General features: G+C 51.5%; 1 protein-coding gene across 1 annotated transcript; it reads left to right on the top strand.

Moving 5' to 3' along the window:
• The first annotated feature begins 322 nt into the window (after positions 1-322).
• Cdx1 (caudal type homeobox 1) lies at positions 323-15,838 on the top strand. Its single transcript, XM_051200925.1, has 3 exons — positions 323-849; positions 14,814-14,959; positions 15,393-15,838. Exons 1-3 carry the CDS (start codon positions 405-407, stop codon positions 15,615-15,617), a joined length of 816 nt encoding a protein of 271 aa, XP_051056882.1. The 5' UTR covers positions 323-404; the 3' UTR covers positions 15,618-15,838.
• The last annotated feature ends 3,432 nt before the right edge of the window (positions 15,839-19,270 follow it).

The raw sequence follows: 19,270 nt of genomic DNA, 5'->3' as shown, positions 1-19,270 counted from the left end.
CAGCTTCTCCACCTGTAACCCGGGATCGGCGGTGGGTACCTCCCAGAGACCACCGAAGGAGGAGTAGGAACTTGAAGCGGTGCCTGAACCCTTCCCCAGGCCGCGCCCTCTGGGTCCCCAGCCCCCAGGCCCATCCACCTCCTGCTTAGGGCGGCAATTTGTCTCCTTTTGAACCCCCTCGCCCGACGGGCTTCCCCCTTTGATTCGCGGCCCCGAGGCTTCCCCCCGCTTTGAAATGCAAAGCCGCCCGGCTGGGGCCGCGGACAGCCCGCGGCTATAAAAGGCCGGGGTGGGGCGGGCGCGGCGGCGGCCGCGGGTCCAGGTGAGCAGTCGCTGGTCGTCGGGGCGGCCGGCCGGCACGGCGGCTCCAGGGCCCAGCATGCGCGGGGAACCCTGCGGTCACCATGTACGTGGGCTATGTGCTGGACAAGGACTCCCCCGTGTACCCAGGCGCCGCCAGGCCTGCCAGCCTCGGCTTGGGCCCTCCGGCCTATGCGGCCCCCGGCCCGGCGCCCGCACCCCCGCAGTACCCCGACTTCGCGGGTTACACGCACGTGGAGCCGGCGCCCGCGCCCCCTCCGACCTGGCCCGCGCCCTTCCCTGCGCCCAAGGACGACTGGGCAGCTGCCTATGGCCCGGGCCCCGCGGCCCCCGCCGCCAGCCCGGCCCCGCTGGCCTTTGGGCCCCCTCCGGACTTTAGCCCGGTGCCCGCGCCTCCTGGGCCTGGGCCTGGCCTCCTGGCGCAGTCCCTCGGCGGCCCGGGCGCACCGTCCTCTCCAGGAGCGCAGAGGCGGACGCCCTACGAATGGATGAGGCGCAGCGTGGCGAGCGCAGGAGGCAGTGGCAGTGGTAAGGACCCTTCTCCCGCCTGGGCCTTCAGACGGGCTGCTGGCCCTGGCAGGTGCCCAGCGAGGCCCGGGCTGCCCTCTCTTTGACCTCTGCCTTGGCCTTGACTGACTTCTTAAGAATGTAGTCCACTATTACTCCTGTCCTGGAGAGTCATTCATTTATTTAGGAGCTGTGAGAGCTTTGAGTAACCCAAATGAATCTTTCTGTGTAGCCGGGGAAACTTCTACCCGTGAAGAGAGGCTATGGAGTGGCAATGCCAGAATTAGAAAGCCAGATGCCAAGTCTCTGCAGCAGCCCAGGCACTGGTGATCTTCCCTAGCTTCTACTCCTAAATCCGCCACACACACACCCAAGCACCTATCCACTGTGGGAACGCGCACAGGTCACTTCCTCTTCAGGGCCAACTGGCTTCCTACCCTACAGAGAAGAGATAGGATCCTATCCTTTGGTTGACAAAGCCCCCTTTGGTTGCCTTGGTCCAGGGGTCCTTACCTAGCCTCCCCAGGACTCTCCCTGAACTCTTGACCCCGGGGGAGGGGCAGTAGGAGCAGTTGGGAAGGTGGCTGCTGTTTGGTCCTTAGCCTGTGAAGCTCCTGCCCCCAGGCAGGCCTCTCTGATCCACCCTCTTCAAAGGCAGGAGAGGGGGCTGGACAAAGGCTCAGCTTAATGAGGGACAGCCTGACCTTTAGGGGTCCCCTCTTTGTCATGTAACTGGCTTTGCTTTAGCTCAGTAGTGACTCCTGTTGGCAGGAAAGTGAACAGGATACCTCATTGTCCAGATTGTGTTTGGCCTGTCCTGACAAAGGCCACCTGGCCTTGAGGGCGGGAAGGGGCCTGCCTACTCTTTGATGTTCAGCCCCTCCTTCCCTTCCCCCAGCTGGGAACAGGCCTGGAACTTCCTCCTCTCCCTTCCCTCCATTTCTCCCACACACCCATCAATCCCCCTGGGCAGCTGTGGGGAGGGTTTGATCAGTAGCTGTAGGCCCAGGTTGTAGTCACACTTCTCCTTAGAAATCCAAGGGACACAGAAGCACCTGTCTGAGTCCAGGGATAATTGAGGGGCAAGGCTGGACGACTTACTTCTGTGCTTTGAGTAATAGTAGCTAATACTATGGAACTCTTACATGAGATACTGCTATGGGTGCTGTCTTCTTTCCGTTTGGAAGTTGAAGAAACTGATGGCAAATACCGGCCCAGGGCCACAGCCAGGAACTGGTGGGGTATACTGAATACCATACCTGTGCCCTAATCCTCTGTACAACCCATTCCCTGGATGACTCACCTTTTCTGGGTCTCATGTTTTATGGGCAAAGAAACAAGGGACAGGGGAAGGTTACGTGGTGGTTCAGACACTGCTTCAAGGTACAAAAAACTCTTTAAAAAGCTGATGGAGAAGAAAATGTTTTATCCCTGGGTAGACGTGTGTGTGGGGGCCCTCTGAAGCCTTATTCATGAGGGTAGGGAAGGGCTTCATATTGAGTGATAGGAAGGACATATAGGGGCCTTGACCCCCAGCACCCTATGGTCTGCTGTGAAAGTCTGGGAAGTCACATTTCTAATCTCCCACTAGCCACTTCCTATTGGTCAGGTGGCTCTGGAGAAGGATGAGGAGGTCCCCCTCAGGTAGAACCTTGGAGAAAGACCATCATTGTGAGGCAGTATGAACAGGAAGGAGGGGGCAAGCGGTGTAGTAATGGAATGGAGAGAGTCTGCCAACTGTGTGACGTCTGAGGTCATACAAACCTCATTTACCAGTGGGTATGAACTGCCAAGACCAGCTCTGCTCTAGTCCACTGTCACTTATGGATTGTTTCCTGCCTGCAGATGAAGCCGTGGATGTCCAGAGGGGTTTTTCCTTAGCTTTAAGAGTAGAATGCAGGGCTTCAGGCTTAGGTCCCTGCAGCTCCAGGAAGGGGCTTCTTGGGAACCACACATTTGGCTGAGCATGCAGGAGTCTAGGCCTTCTAATGTGTTCAAGCTCTAGACTCTCCCCAAGAGAAAAGTCTTACCCCCCTCACCCTCTTTGGCTCAATTTCTCCTTCTGGGCACTGAAGGCACAGGTTTCCAGAGGGGGCTTTTGTGCAATGCTGTTGTAGGGGACAGCCGAGGGAAGTGCTGTGTGCTTCGTCCTCCAGAACCCAGTGACACTGGCCACACGGTCTCCAGTCTGCCACCTTGCTTCTTTCTGAGCTCCTGACATCTGCATTGAATGGCTAAAGGACAGATTTACAGACGAGGAGAGTGAGGTCCTGAGGCTGTGAGGGATGTTCCAGATGCAGATGAATCTGTGTAAATGTATGTGGTTTCCCATCCTATTTAGGATGAACAGACTGTGAGATTCTATAGCACCCATACTTTCTTCCTCCCCCTCTGGCCCTCCCCCTGGGCCACTCCCCTCGGCCACTGTGCTCCAGCACCCAACTCTCTTTTAACTCCCCAGGCCCTTCAAGTCCCACTTCAGGTCTTGTGTACATGTTCTTTTCTTTCCCCTGGGACTCTGCGTGCCCGGCTCCTTCTCACCTTCAGTCCATAGCTGGATGAGAGGCCTTTGTGATCCCCAAATTAGACTCCCCAGCTCCACCCCTTTTGATGACTTCTACTGGGTATCCTTTAGAACTATTCCAATTTGTCCTCCCACTTCCATGTATGTTTGCATGATATCTGTTCAAAAGAGGTCCAGAGCCATGTCTGTCTGACCCAAAATTGCTTGGGAGCACAGCACCAGCTCTGGGCCTGGCATTAATATGTGCTCAATGCATTCAGCTGGATGGATGAACTGGAAAAGCAAAGGGGCAGGAGACATCTCAGGAGACCAGAGGAGAGGAAAGATCTCAGATTCTACAAGTGTCTAGGGTCCCTCCCTGGGGGTTGGACCCATGAATATCCAGGCATCATTTCAGGCTAGTGGTTGAAGCTTGGCTGCCCTCCCCATACTTGGCCAGTGCTCCTGACTCCAAGCAATCTGAGTAGCCGAGGCCAGATTGTGATTTGATTTAGTCTTATTCTAAGAAAGGTGCCAGACATAGGAGTGGGGGCAAGGGTGGACTTCAGTTAGGTTGCAAGACATGAAGAAAGTGTTAGCTGGTTCTGAGGGAGCCATGTCACTTCTGAAGCCAACATGCAAATGATTCCAAGGGGTTCTGTTGTCTGCCTTGCCACTTGTGTTTAAAATATGAGTGCTTCTGTCAAGAGGGTATAATTGTCCTTCACCAGGAGCCCTGTGCGATCCCTTGTGACTGAACACTGATTTACAGGGCTGGAAGATGTCTGCCCGGATGATGGGGTTGCAATGGGCTTTAGATCCTATCTAACCTCCTCAGCTTCAGATGGGGGGAAATTTGGCACAAAAAAGGATACCCCCCCACTTTGCTCCATAGCCACAACCACTAACCTGGACTTTCACCTCTGACCTTTCATGCATGTTCTGCCCATCTTCTAAATCACTGTCAAACCTCCCTTATTGGGGCACATGGCTGCTCAAGAGCAACCCCTGGATGCTGATTCTGAGGCTTCTAGAGCCCTTTTGAGAAGTGATCTCAACTCAGTGTTGAAGACTCTTGTTAATTTGCTTAGAAACCCAGGGATTTATTGGAGACTGTTAGAACTTGAAGCTTGGGAATCTTACCTCTGGGATTGCATTTCTCATAGATGCCACCTAGTCAGAGGCACATTAACTTGGATTCCCCACCCTCTCCTTTTCTCTCCTTCTTAAAAATAATTTTATTTATTAGCATGGGGGGAGTTGTACGCCACAACACCTATGGAGTCCAGAGGCTGTGCAGAGTCTGTTCTCTCTTTCCACTGTTATGTAGGCTCTAGGACTCAAACACGGATTGTCAGGCTTGAGTAGAAAGTGATTTTATCCTCTGAGCCTTTTCACCTTTTCTAGAATATTTCTAGAAACCATGGTGTTTGCAAAGCACAGCCCAGCATCAGACAGGTAGCCGATGCTCAGGGGCACTTTCCGGCAGGCAGTACAAGCAGGCCTATGCATCGCTCTTTCTGCCTTTACATCCTGGGCCCTTTATCTGCCCTGCCCTCTCCTGCCTCTACTGCATCTTTACTAGTTCAAATGCAGTGCCTTCCTCAGGACCACCTCCTCCTCTAGGAAACCCTTCTTGATTCTCCCCCACTCAAAGTGTAGCACTTGGAGTGAAGGGCAGTTATAGCCTCTTGTTTTAGAAATCTCTATTACTAGCAACTTCTATCCAGTTGCTTGTTCCTGCCAATTGCCATCTATAATCCAATTAAGGACCAGTCTTATTCAAAACCCTCCTGCCCTGGCTTGCACATAGTAGGGGTTCATCATGAAACCACTCTGCAAAGAACTACTTTTGGGTCGCTTCGCTTAGGTCTCATAACTACTCCAAGAGATGAAACTACTCCAAGATTGAACATATTTTTACAGATAAAATTGAAGAGGCTTATAGAGGCCACATGGCCTGTTCAAGCTTACACAACTAAGGTATTGTAGCATATGCTCCATACCCTAGCCAGGATCCACAGCCTGCCAAGGGGTCTGTCAAACAAAGCAATGTTCTCTAGCCCATGATCTCTCCTATGCAGCCTGCTTTCCAGCCAGTGCCCACCCAGGTGAGCAGAAAGAGGCCAGCAGGGAGGAGCTGTGTGAGGTGGGAGAGGATGGGAGGGGGAGAAGAAGAGGGAGAAGGAAAACTGTGTCTTTAAAGCTGGCTTTCCCTGCAGCAGAAGCCGTACCTGACACCTCAGCTCTCAGATGTAGCTGGGGATGACCTAGTTAGAAAGTGGCAGATTTTTGTGTTGTGGACCGTGTCTGTCCCCTTCCCCCAGCAGATCTTATGCTTAGAGCCTCAGGAGTCCTTCTGACATCCAGACAGCTTTGTTAGCATCAGGAACCAGCTTTTGTGAAGGAAGTCACTTAATTGGCATGCTTGCTTTCTACATGCCTGCTTTGGGAGCAGGAATCATGTTATTGCCGAGTACCTAACATAGTCAGGATGAAATGAGCTGGCATCTCCCCGGCATTTAGTATGTGTGCTCAGCCCCTCTTTAAATGCAGCGTCACTAACCCTAGGATGGTAGACTTCCCTAATGATGTTGAGGCTGAGCAAAGGTGAGAACACAGTAACCATAGGCAGGGAAGGCTGCTTTGGAGGCTGAGCCATCAGTGAAGGGATGGAGTTACACTCCGGACTGAAGGTCCTTTAGAATACCTTTGGAAGAATGAAAATGGGTGGCAGGAGCTGTAGCTAGTGTGAGCTCAGTATAGTTAGGTGAGCTAGGCAGCTTGGGCTCCTGGTCCCTGGTGAGCAGAGAACTGGTGGTGGCACCTCATAGAATTTCCTGTCACTGGAAATGCACCAGATCTGGACTCTTCAGGAGTCAGTCAACAGTACATTACAGCAGTTGAACACTCTAAATCTGGTTTACGAAACAAAAACAAAAAAACAAAAAGTGCTCTAATGGTTTACCTGGGGAAATATCACCAGTGCATGGCCAATAGGTGAAGACTTTCAGGGCCATCTAACTCTAAACTTTTAAAAATTATTCTATTATTTTATGTGTATGAATGTTTTGCCTGTGTTTCTGTTTACACCCCATGCGTATGCCTGGTGTGCCTGTGGGGGCCAGACCAGTGTATCAGGTTCCCTGAAACTGGAATTGCAAATGGTTGTGAGCCACCATGTGGTTGCTGGGAGTCAAACCCCGCCCTCTGGAAGTGAAGCCCATGCTCTCAACCTCTGAGCCATCTCTTTAGCCCAAGACTATAAAGTTCCTTTTTGCTGCCTTCCTAAACAGGTCTGCTTGTGGGCCTTGAGGAAGATAAGGTGTTCAACGACGATACACAGGGGCTCCAGAATCACAGGGTGTGGCTATGAATCATGACTCTGACTAGGACAAGGTGGGTGGTTCAGGAGAGCCTTCACCTAAGCTACCGACTTCCTCAGACTTGGCTGTGCTCAACCCAACCCTTCCAACCTCATCCTTCCTCCAGGGCCTGAGTGAGCAGCCGTAACAGAGCAGTCTGTAGTTGCCCCTGGGCCTCAAGGATGAATAGTGGGCTCAGCAGGAAGCTCCATGACTCCTGAATGGTTTCCATTAGCCTGGGGATGGACAGGGCTTTACTATTGCAGCAGAGACCCTGCCACAGGTGACACAGATAGGGAAACAGACCCAAATTGAGACTGTATGGTAACTGATGGTCTAATCAGCTATCTACATTCCAGGGTGTTTGACATGCAACTTCCCATCAGGCAACATTCCTCCCATTCTCAAGGGAGCACTCCAGCGTCCGCTTCTGCAAATAGCTCAGTTCTGCTTTTTAGTTCCATAGCCCTTTGCCCTTTACAAACTGTTTTCACGTCTATTTTGTGTGCTAGGCAGGGAGGGGACCCAGGAAGCCTCTGGTCCTTTCACTAAAGATCTAAACTGAGACACCTCCCAACTCTCTCTCTGCCTTGGTCTTAGCTTAGATCCTTAGGGTGCTACCACCACAGAGATGCTCGCCCCCTGACACTTTTTGACAGCCCTCTTGTATTATTCTAGTCTTATATATTAAAGTTATTTGTATACTCAACATACTTGGAATTCCCTCTTCTCGCACATCTTTTCTATATCTTGTCTCTTTACAGGACATGGCACTGTCCTGCTCTTCCTCACTAGATGGGGAGGTGGAGGCACAGTGGAGAAGGGGTCCTACCAAGAGTCAGGGGCAGTGCTGGCACAAATTGCCTATGCCAGAACCTGTCCTTTGGTGGTCTCTCTTAGTCTCCATGGGGCCTAGGAAAGGTGTTGGCCAATGGTGGCCAGATGCCTGGGCTGTCAGGGAAGCTGGCCCTCCATCTACCTTCGGACCCCTTTATCTTTCTTTCCTTCTCTTCATTCTTTGACTCTGCAGCTGTCCTCTTCACATGACCCGGTGCCCTTTCTGGGCCTGCTCTCTCGCCTCCATCTAGAAGCGGGATCCATTGTCTTCCTTTCACACCTTCCCTCGGCATCTCCCCCAGCAGGCCCCAGCCATAAGTGGGCCGGCCATTGCCCCCTGCTCTACTAGGCTGGAGGTGTGTATGTGTGCTCCCCCTGTGCATGTAGTGGGTATTGGCTGAGCAGTAGTGCCCCTCACTGCTCACCCACTACCCAGTGAGTAGCCCAAAACTTGAGCATAGAGAGCCTGTAGTCTGGGGTTGTAGTAAGTGGAAGAGCACACACCTAGCATACGTGACGTTCTGGGTTCCGTATGTTGGTGTTGACACCCATTCCTCAATAGAGAGAACGAGACCCACAGATGAGGGACTTGTTTAAGAACACTCCAGCTGGAGCTTGTTAAAGGTGAGTGGGCTGAGATGTGGCTGAGAGGCAGAGCTGATTGGAGCCTCAGTGCCACAATCACACTCCCCATCCCACTCCTACCCCTCACCCCCCCACCTTCTCACAAAAAAAAAAAAAAGATAGGGAGGTACAGGCCTAGACCGAGTACAACCTAGCAATGAGTACTTTTAACAAGTTCTCATACATGTGCCTCAGTGTGTGTGTGTGTGTGTGTGTGTGTGTGTGTGTGTGTGTGTTGTACATGCTGGTTGTTGGGTGGCATCTTAATGTATTGCCATTTGAGGCACTCCACCCAGTGAGAAATCACAGAGGGTCTGGGTCTGGACTTGAGACCCATGTCTTGATAGTCAGCTAGGAGCCACAAACCCAGAAGAAAGCCTGACCTAGAGACCACACTTTTTCTGGGAGTCACTCTGTCTTGGAGCAGAGGCCAGGCTCCCCTTGTCTGTCCTGGGCTAGATGAGGGCCCCAGTACAGGCCACCACAGCATTATCCTTGTCTTCCAGCTGGGCAGGCCTGGTGTCTAGACTCTGAAACTGGGAAATCAGCCTTAGAGTTCTTTCAGCAATAATAACAAATAGTCTAAGAATCAACAAACATTGGAAGCCTCCTGCCTGCTTCCAAGTTGGAAGGGGCCTCACAGATGCAGCCCATTTACTGATATTCCTACAGGGGGCTATCCCACCACTACTGGGAAGGAGTGGGCTCTCTCTCTCTCTCTCTCTCTCTCCCTCTCCCTCTCCCTCTCCCTCTCCCTCTCCCTCTCCCTCTCCCTCTCCCTCTCCCTCTCCCTCTCCCTCTCCCTCTCCCTGCTATTTTCCAGCTAGGCCTTGCTCAAGGAGCCCTCGTCATCACACCTGGGACCCTGTACGTCTCAAACCTGGAGTACTGGGATTAAAGGTGTGCACTACCACATCCAGCTCTAGTGTGTTTCTGAGGGCAAATGGACCTGGCTTTTAAAACATGTTTAATTGCATTTGTTTATTTGGACCTTATGGGTCCCAGGGATGGAATTCAGGCTGTCAGGCTTGGCAGTAAGCACCTTTCCTGAACCATCTTCCTGGATGGTCTTGAACCCCATTGTTTGCTATATAAACTTCACTGAGCCCATTTCTTATATGTAAAAATGGGATACATAGCTGGGTGAGTTAGTGTATGCTGTTAAGCCCAACAGCTGTTAAGTCTGGGAGGCACAGGCAGGCAGATCTGTAAGTTCAAGGCCAGCTTGGTTTACAAAGCAAGTTCAGGACAGGCAGGGCTACGTAGAGAAATACTATTTCAGGAGAAACAAAAAACAGGATACATTACACCATCCCATTGATTGTCGAGGCACATAAAGTGTTTAACCCATGGCCATGGTGGCTGTCCTTAATGGTTAGCTCCATATTACAAATATGGGCCCAGAGAGACAGAGTGATGATCCTTAGCCACCCTGGCATGTAGGTGGCCTGCACATCCCTGGAGCTCTACCTGTCCAAACAACCACATACCACAGTCACCAGGAGAGCTAACCAAGTACCAAAACTCCAGGAGCCAATGTCAGCCCCGTGGACTCCAAATGTGGGAACCAGGGTTTTCTGGACAGCTCACCGGGAGTATCTAGACTAAGGGCTAGGCACTGGGAGCTATCTGCCTGGGGCCTCTCTGGCCCTTAAACTGTATGCTTTAGAGATGTGGGGTTCCAGTCATGCCTCTGGCAGCAGCCTGTTCTACGGGAACGAGACCTTCTGCGTATGAGGGAACCAGAGCAGAGGGTGAGCAGTCCATGTATGTGAGTAAGCTGAGGTTCTTCCCACCATGCTCAGGCCTGAAAATCTGCACCCTCTCCCCGTACCCATTCTTCCTGGCATCGTGCCTAGAAATTACTCATTCTGTGTCTGGGAGTGGCTGGCCCCTCATCAGACACCTGTTACCAGAGCCCAGACTTCCCCCTTAGCCCCAGTGTCCCAGGGGCCTGTAAATCATTCACCTCGGTCACCTCCCTGCTCTGTCCCTCTCATGCAACCACCTTGCCCTTCCTCTCTGGGTTGGGGTGGGCACAGGTGCTCACAAAAGTTTATCAAGGAGGACAGAGGCTTGAGTTCTGTCCAGGGCTACAGGGGGAACCTGGGGCTCCTGGCTGTCACTGAAAATACAGTTTCCAAGGATGGGGAGGGGCTCATAAGTCCTCACCCCTGGCCAAGGAGCTATTGGCACTCGATGGCTGCTGAGGAGAGTCATTTTTCTTTGGTGTGGCCACTGATTGCCCATGCTCCAGCGGGTGACCCCACACCCTTGCAAGTAGCACTAGGGAGCAGATGAAGTTGGGAAGGAAGGTGGGTGGGGGCAGTTGAATTTGGGAAGGAGAGGGGGAGCTGGAGGAAGGTATATGGGTAGATATGGTCAAAATCCATTAAATGCATGTATGAAATTCCCAAAGAATAAGTAAAACGACTTTAAGAGAATAGAGTTCAGGGGCTGGGGGTGCAGCTACATAGGGTACTGCTGTCTTAGCAGGCACCACACCCTGGGCTTGGGTCTCAGCACTGGGTAATCCGGGTGTTGTGCTACACCTGTAATCCTAGCACTTGGAGGTAGAGACAGGAAGACCAGAAGTTTAAAGTCATCTTCAGCTGCATAGTGGGTTCAAGACTAGCTTTTTTGGGCTGGAGACCCTATCTTTAAAATAAATAAATACCTAAAATTAAAATTTAAGACCCAGGTCTGGTGATGCAGGCCTGTAGCCCCCCGCCCCAAGGGGCCAATGTAAGGAGGGTTACAACTTCAAAAATTGCCTGGACTACAAAGTGAATTCAGGGTTCACTTAGTAAACTCTATCTCAAAGTTTAAAAAGTACAAAAAGGGCTGGGGAAAGCAATATATCCTTGTGGTTGAATGCTTCTCTGTTATAGATGAAGTCCTGGAATCAACCTCCAGTGACACATGCACACGTGTGTGCACGCCCAAACATGTACAAATAATGCAATGGACATCCAAACACAGTAAAACTTGAAGCCCTCTAAAATCACCCTCCTCTCTATGGCTTTCCATCTTCAGCTGCCTTCCTGGAAGAGGAAGCTTCTGGTGTTGGTTCCTTGTACATAGTTTCAGGAAAAAAAGAAAAACTAGACACAAAACTATAAAAGTATATGCTGCTGAAAGTTACACAAATGTCTATGTTGATATGGCAGGCTTTTTAAGTGTTTTAACTTTTATGTATTTTTGTGTGTGCATGCATGTGCGTGTGTGTTGTGTGTGTGTGTGTGTGTGTGTGTGTGTGTTCACCTGTACCTTTGAGTATCTCTCTAGTGCTGTCCAGAGCACACCATTTTAGCTAGACTGAGCCCCAGGGATTCACATCTTCACCCTACACCCCAAAAGTGGCTTACTGCCACACCCAGACATATAGCTGGCTTTTTCATGGGGATTGGGGATCTGAACTCAGGTCCTTATACTTTTGTAGCAATCACTTTCCCCACCGGGCCATCTCCCCTTCCTGATAGCAGGCCGTTTTCCAGTAGTCCGTGTCTTGCTCCCTCATACATGTCTTAACAGGTGCTCAGTGCTCCTCTCCACAGACATTCCATGTCCATGTGCGTATCCATGTGGTCACCAGCTCCCTGCTCATAGGCATGGACGTGAATGCTATTAGTAGCATTCACTGCTGTGGGCAGTTCTCTGTGAGGATTTTCCTAGGAACAGAGCTTGTGATCAAGGCTCTGTGCATGTAAAGTCAGGCTACACGATGCTTAGTTGGTTTCTAGGCCCTTCAGTTAGTGCTCACTCTGGACAATATGTGGGTCCCTCGTTTCTGGGCCGTACAGGGAATCCTCACGTTGTTCATTGTCGGGTGTTTTCTTAACAATCAGTCTGTGCATTTTAAGCCCTCTCCAGGCCTATAGACTAGGGTTCCACTGACTCTGGTGGGGATAGAGATGCTGCAGTGTCGCCAACACCCCGTCCTTGCCTGGCTCCCAATCTGAAGATCTTGGTTCATGTCATTGCCAGCCTGATGGCCTAAGTGAGAGCTCCTTCCTTCCTTTCCTCCCTCCCTCCCTTCCTTCCGAGAGCAGCTTTCTGTGTCCTGGCTCCCAGCTGTAAAGGACTGTTGTGGGTCCCTGTTGTTCACTTCAAGGGGACAGGGGTAGGGAGTGGGGAGAGACAGAGGGCAGGCAAGCTAGGCACTAAGAGAACAGCAGCCTCCAATGACTGCTAGGCTTATGTAAGTAGAGCCCTGTCTGCTGCTGCTCAGCCTATCCTCTTGGAGACAGCTAGGAACTTCCTGACATTTGAAGTCCTAGCCCAAGTTCATCAATCCCAGCCAGCCCTGGTCCTCCTGTCTGTTCTTGCCATGGTTTGATCCTTCATTCCTGAGAATGGACAAAAAGATGTGGTCTGCTCTGTGAGCTTCTATTAGGGACACTTAGGATATTGGGCCATTCAGTTGTACCTAAAAATGGGGAGATGGAGAGCTGTGCATTGGAGGCAGCAGGGAGAGAGAGCTCTAGACTAGAGGACATGGCATTAGCACATGTATACCCACTTGTCCTCTTGTGACCCTGACTCTGCAGGGAGATTGGACTAGATCTAGCAGGAGTATCCAACCTTTTTGACATTATTGCATTAAGTGGTAATCTAAAGACATGTAGGGCTGTAGGGCTGTATTCATAGCTATCATGAAACACTTGTGACCCACAGCAGCCATTGGACATGCCTGGAAGAACTCATAGGCCTCTTATTTAGACCTCCAGCAGCCACATGATCATCTTAAACCATGCCATCTGAAGCTGGCAGGGGACTGAAATCCCAGGAATCCTTCTGCCTTGAACTCATGACCTAGTGGGCTCTGGGTTCAGAGCCCAGTGAGGCTGTGGTAGTTGCAGCCTGAGGCAGAACTGTTTCTGAGCCAAAATTGACTCTTCTAGGTCAAGAAGGAACCCCCTTTGGAGCCAAGGCCTCAGCCCCTCCTCTAGCCATGCCTGGCACAGCATTGCAGGCTGCCCTGTGCTCTGTTTCTGCTGTCAGGTGGTACTATGAGCTTGGTGCATGTGGAAGTGGCCAGTGTGGTTCTGCCACTTTGGCAGAAAACCCAGGGAGAAGCCGCCTAGGAACAGCTGTTGTCTCCCATTCCCCCACAGAGCCACTTGGCAGGAGAAGGGCCCGAGTCTGTCCTGCCAAGTCGTGTGGGATGGATGGGTGGAGGTGGGCCAGATGCTGGTCTTTAGTGCACGGGCGTGGGGGCACAGGCATAGCCAAGGCACAGAGCAGGGAGGCGAAGGCCAGGCGACCTGTGGGCACACAGGTGGCAGGGGGATCCAGGGTTGGTCATGCCCTGGTGTGTGTATGCCTGCTGTTGGCACGCACCTTCTAGTTTAGCCATGTGTTTAGCTTCTTACAGAGAAAATTGGTGTTCATCCAGGCCCCGTGCAGTAATATTCTTCCCAGACAGCCCTCCACACTCAGCTCCAAAGACAACCCTGATACTAATAACCTCAGACAACCCTTAAGTCCAGCTCCTGGCCCAGGCAGCACCATCTAAAAGCCAAGCCACCACCCTCTTGTCCTGGGACATGGCAGTCCTTCCTGCACCTCTTATTCCTGCCCCCAGTCTACTCCACACAGCAGCCAGAATAAACATGGCAGCCTGAAGCAGACTACATGTCCCCTTGTAGTGGCTCTCGTTGCAGATGGAGTAAAACCTAAGCTCTTCTTCTTCTTCTTGACATCTGTCCCGTCTCCTCTGCTCCTTGTACTCTTGTCCCACAAGCTTCCTCCTCATCCTCAGACGTGCCCCCACCTCAGGGCCTTTGCACGCCATGTTCACTCTGCCAGATTCTCTTTCTCTAGATAGACTACTTGCTCTTATATTTTCTTTCTCTCGGTTAGGCTTCAAAAGCCTTCGCGTTGAATGTTTGACTTTTTCTTTTCTTTTTTCTTGAAGCAGGAGTCCCACTAGTTACCCAGGCTGCTCTTGAATTACTACATTCAAGTGACCCAATGGAGTAGCTGGGATTATACGTGGATGCCACCATACTGAGCTAGCACCACTCTGTTTGAAATTCCCACACCTTCCCACCATCACATTCTTAGGCTCCCTGTCTTCTTTCTTTTTCTCGAAATAATCACCAGTGAACAAAGCGAGCGCTTTTTATTTTTATTTTCTTTTTGTCTGCCTCCTTCCTCTAGCATCCAAGCAGTAACTTTTCATTGTTTTCTTTGCCCACCCCAGTGTGTGGCTTGAGGCACGGACTTAGTTTGTGTCATGGAACGAGCTGTGTCATTGCTGTGCTATGTGGACAGCTATGGTAGACCAGCCCCTGGCCCATGGTGCAACCCTAGATCAGAGCCTGGTGTCCTGAATGTCCTGGTTACTCAGTAGACCCTAGAGTCTATTAGCAGCACTGGGCCTTTCAGTCTTTGGGCTAGCAGTCAGTAAAACTGGGGAGCTCCCAGCCTGGTTTTTCTTCCACCATTTCATCTTCCCTGCACAGGGCTAGGAGTGTCTGGCAGTCCCCTGTAGCCCCAGTCCACCCTCATTAGCCAGTTGTCCTCTTCATGACACTGGTGTTCAGACTCCCACTCTGGGGACCCTTGAGTCAAAGCCATGTGGGGCGTCCTGGACCTTTCGGGGCATCCCGTTACACTCACCTTCCCTCATTGCTCCTTCTGCTCCTCAGGTAAGACTCGGACCAAGGACAAGTACCGTGTGGTCTACACAGACCACCAGCGCCTGGAACTGGAAAAAGAATTTCACTACAGCCGGTACATCACCATCCGGCGCAAGTCAGAGTTGGCTGCTAACTTGGGGCTCACAGAGCGACAGGTATGTAGGCCCTTCACCTCAGCTTAAGTAGCAGGGCCCACTGTCAGGCTTTCAGGACGCCTTGCAGGTACAGGCTTCAGAAATAGAGAACAGAGAGGTTTTCTCCCAACTACTGGCACTGTACCACACACTGGACTGCTGCCAACATCGCTACACACACACACACACACACACACACACACACACACACACACACACACACACACACAGAAGCTGCAGGGGGCAGACAAAGGGTTGTCACAGGACACAGGGGCTCTGGAGTAACCAAGCCTTGGAAGGGGGAAGGTTACAGAGAAAGGTATCTAGGACACAGGGACAATGTGTTTTTGTCCCTGAGGTGGGTAGCTGGAGCAGAAAGTGAACCATGAAGACCACCTCCCCTGACCTAGCTCCCTCTTAACAGTTGCTCCATAAAGTCTGTTCAATCTCACAGGTAAAAATCTGGTTCCAGAACCGTCGAGCCAAGGAACGCAAAGTGAACAAGAAGAAACAGCAGCAGCAACAGCAGCAGCAGCCACTGCCTCCCTCACAGCTGCCCCTGCCCCTGGATGACAACCCCACACCATCAGGGCCACCCCTGGGTAGTCTATGTCCCACCAATGCTGGCCTTCTGGGCACCCCCTCCCCAGTACCTGTCAAGGAGGAGTTTCTACCTTAAACCCTTCCAGCTTGGGGCCCAGGGATCTAGGGATTTGAAGACTGGGCACCTGGCTTTGCTGGAGCTAAGAAGCCTCTTCTGAGTTCCAGCCTTGCTGCTGACCTTTGGGGTCACTGTGGACAGATTGCCTACTTAGGACAAGTTGCTTGCCAGCTTCTTGCCTCCCTCAGCTGGACTGTGTGATGAGCCTATTGGACAAGGACCTCTTCCAGCTGCTGTGTCCTAGGCCATAGGGTGATGGGGAGCCTCGGTGAGAGGTCTCAGTCACCTGGAGATATCTCAAGATCCAGAGGGCTCAACAGGTGTCAGGATAAGGCTGAGGCTCCAGGGGCTCCAGAGTGAGATGGGAGGCTGCTGCGTGGACCAGACTGACCCTGGAGAGGAGTCAGTGTTGAGAGAAAGTGGTACACATGGGTCTAGACTCACGTGTGAAGTGTATGGATGATGCCAGTCCCACTTGCCTGCTCTGCAGCCTCACCTCCACCTGTCCTAGCACCCCATACACTGTCCCTCTGCAGCCTGGAGGAGCAAAGCTATCAGGACCAGGCCTGAGGTAAAGGCCAGGCAATTGGTCACTGCTCTTGAGATAGAACTTGTCCCCTCCCTAGCACTCCAGGAAGACCTGTGGATGGAAGGGAAGCCTCTCAGGGTAGACTCAGATAGAGTCCACTACCTACCTGCCCATGCCCACCTCCTCCCCACAGGCTGGCCATCACCCTTCAGGAGCTTCCAGACCATGAGGAACTCACATCTGGACAGGGCTTAGAGTGGAATTTCTGGGGAAGTTCAGAAATAAGTTTTTCCCTTTTAAACAATTTATAAAAATCATACCTAGCATTAAAGGAATTTTTTTAAAAAAAGTTTCATCACTGTCATTCTTCATGATTGTGTGTCTCCTTTCCATTCTCTAGCTCTCACAACAAAGTCACGTTAAAAACATGGCTGATCAAGGGACCCTGCCAAGCCAGGTCTGAGGCTGAAGGAATGCCAGGCCAGTCTTTGGGTGATTGCTCCAGAATCTGCCCACCAGCCTTCTGGTCCTTCCGGCTTTCACTTCGGGCTTTTCTTTTAGCATTGGCACTCACATTGCACGCCATGTCACATGGCAGCACCTTTTCCCCCAAGTGCCTGGCCCAGTGGGAAGAGTGCCACACGCATAGTGGTGTTAATATAAAAAGATAAGGGCCAGTCAGAACTTTGCTCTGGACGCAGCAGAAACCAGTGCCTGTGTGGTGGAGATGAAATGCAGAGCAGGCTCCCTGCTCATCAGGAAACCTAGAAGGTACCTGATATGATGGTGAAGTCCAGAAAGGGAAAGAAGGAATAGCGGCAATGGGAACGTAGAGTGTTTCTTAAGCTTCTGCACAGAGATGCTGCTCTTACCTTTTCCCCGGTGGTGGGCATAAGTGAGCTACCTAGGACCTTCTCTGCCCAGAGGGCTCTGGTGCCAGCTGCTTGCCCCTCTCTGTTTACTGTTCTGGGAGGTGGCTAGGTCATAAAAAGTGTGTTCAGCAGCCTGCCTTCGCCCTTTGCTCCTGGGCCTGGGAAACAGTGCACAGGTGTTTCCAGACTCTTCTCTACTCCTGCTGTCCACTGGGGAGACAGCAGGGCCTCTCTGTAGCAGTTGACATCTGAGCCACAGGAATCAGGTGGCACCAGAAAAATGGAGTAGGGAGAGGCTGGTAGCTGGCAGCGAGTTTAGCTTCCTGATTGGCATGGCCCTAGAATAACTACTTCCTATCTCTCTGGGCCTCCATTTCCTGCTCCAGTCCAGTTGATTTGGATGTAAATGGAATTTATGAAGCAAGTGCTTTTACTTGCTGAGCCCTTTCACTGGCCAGGCTGACCTGAAACTCACCATGTAGTCTGCCCTGGCCTTGAACACATGGTGATCCTCCTATGTTAGCCTCAAATGCTGTGATTGTAGAAGTGAGCTAATTCTCTGCCAATGTTCCTCGTGCCTCAAACCCAGGAAACCAACCGCAGCACCTGACTGACTATCCACACACGCACAAGGGAGTCCTGGAAGCTTGGGTCTGAAGAGCTATGCCGTCTCCGTGACTGAGCTGAGTATCAGGTTTTGGAGTCAAGTGAAACGGTTAAGTGAAACACACTGGGTTCTGGTGTGACGGCCTTCATGTTTTGAGACCTGGAATCTGAGGTGCTTAGCCTCTCTGGGCCTCCTGGTCTGTCAAAGGGAGCTATAGTGACTATTCTTAGGACTGAGGAGTACAGGCCCTGCCCATATTTTGCACCCCACTTGAGATGCTTGCATGTCTGTCTGCAGTCCCAACCACTGTAGCCCTGAAGTCAGTCGGTGGCATGAGGAGATGAGACCCTGGCTCTAGAAGACCTCTGCCCAACAGGCAGTAGGGCTGCAGTAGTCACTCACATGGGAGCTCAGGGGGTTGGGGGTTGGATCACCTGACCATTGGTATTTGAACTCCATGATAAGGAGACATTGCTTGTCTATGTTTACAAGCATGCTACAGTCTTCCTGTCACCTAAGGGCTGGGGATATAGCTGAGTTGGAAAAGATGCACTAAGACCTGGGTTCAGCCTTCAGAACTGTAAAAAACTGGGTCTGGTGGCACATGCCTGTAACCCCAGCACTTGCTCAGTGGAGGCAGGAAGATCAAAAAGTCAAGCTCATCCTTAGCTACATAGTAAGTTCAAGGCCAGCCTGGACTACCTGACACCCTGTCCAGATTTTTTTTTAAAAAAGTTCCAGGAGAGGTTGAGGTGCAGCAGTGACTAAGGAAAGAGACCTCCTCAGTTTGCATCAGGCCCTGCAACCACCCCAGAGATGGAGGTGTCCCAGCTCTCCTCTAGGGACAGCAGGTGCTGCTGTGTACAGGGAAGCTGTACATGTCCCTCTGCTGGGTGGCAGGACCGAGCTGCTGCTGGGGGTCTAGGATCCAATAGTAGACCTGGCTTGGGCTGGTCCTCGAAGGCACAAAACTTGGTCAAGAGCACCAGAAAATGAGAATAGAACATGGCAGCACCATTTTGTATAAGTTTCCTTGGATCCATAGATCCCTAGCTCCATGCTGAGAACCCTTGTCCAGTGAAAGAACTAAGCCACTATCAATTGCCAGAAGTACGTGTGAGCTATCAGGCCTCTGAAATGCTCTAGAGAGAGAGACTCCTGATTGGAAGCTCAGTGCCTTGGAAGAGGTGGGCTCCAGCAGCTGAGGGGTTGTGCATGCATAGCAGCAGAAGCTTGGAGGAGGTCTTTAATGAACTCCATGATAAGGAGACATTGCCTGTCTATGTTTACAAGCATGATACAGTCTTCCTGTCACCTAAGAGCATTCCACAGGAGGCCTGGGGATATAGCTGAGTTGGTAAAAATGCACTGGCCTTGGGATGGGGAGACACAGCCTGGCAGTCCACCAGAGTGGTCCTGGAGGGCAATCCCGGCCCACAAGCCTGTTCTAGAAGGACATCCTCCTCACTGCACCAGATGGACTGGCAGTCTGCAGCCTCGTTTTTCAGTCACCACTCCTGGTAGTGCAAAACACATGCTCTACGGTGGCAAAACCTGAACGTTTCAGCAAATTAAAAATGTTTATTTATATGCATTTAAAAATATCTCCCTATATAATAAAGGAAGTACATTTTCATCTCACACTCTCCTTAAATCAACACAC

This window comes from Phodopus roborovskii, unplaced genomic scaffold, assembly GCF_943737965.1.
Source record: "Phodopus roborovskii unplaced genomic scaffold, PHOROB, whole genome shotgun sequence".
NCBI classification, from domain to species: Eukaryota; Metazoa; Chordata; class Mammalia; order Rodentia; family Cricetidae; genus Phodopus; species Phodopus roborovskii.
This window is presented reverse-complemented; position numbering and strand designations above follow the sequence as displayed.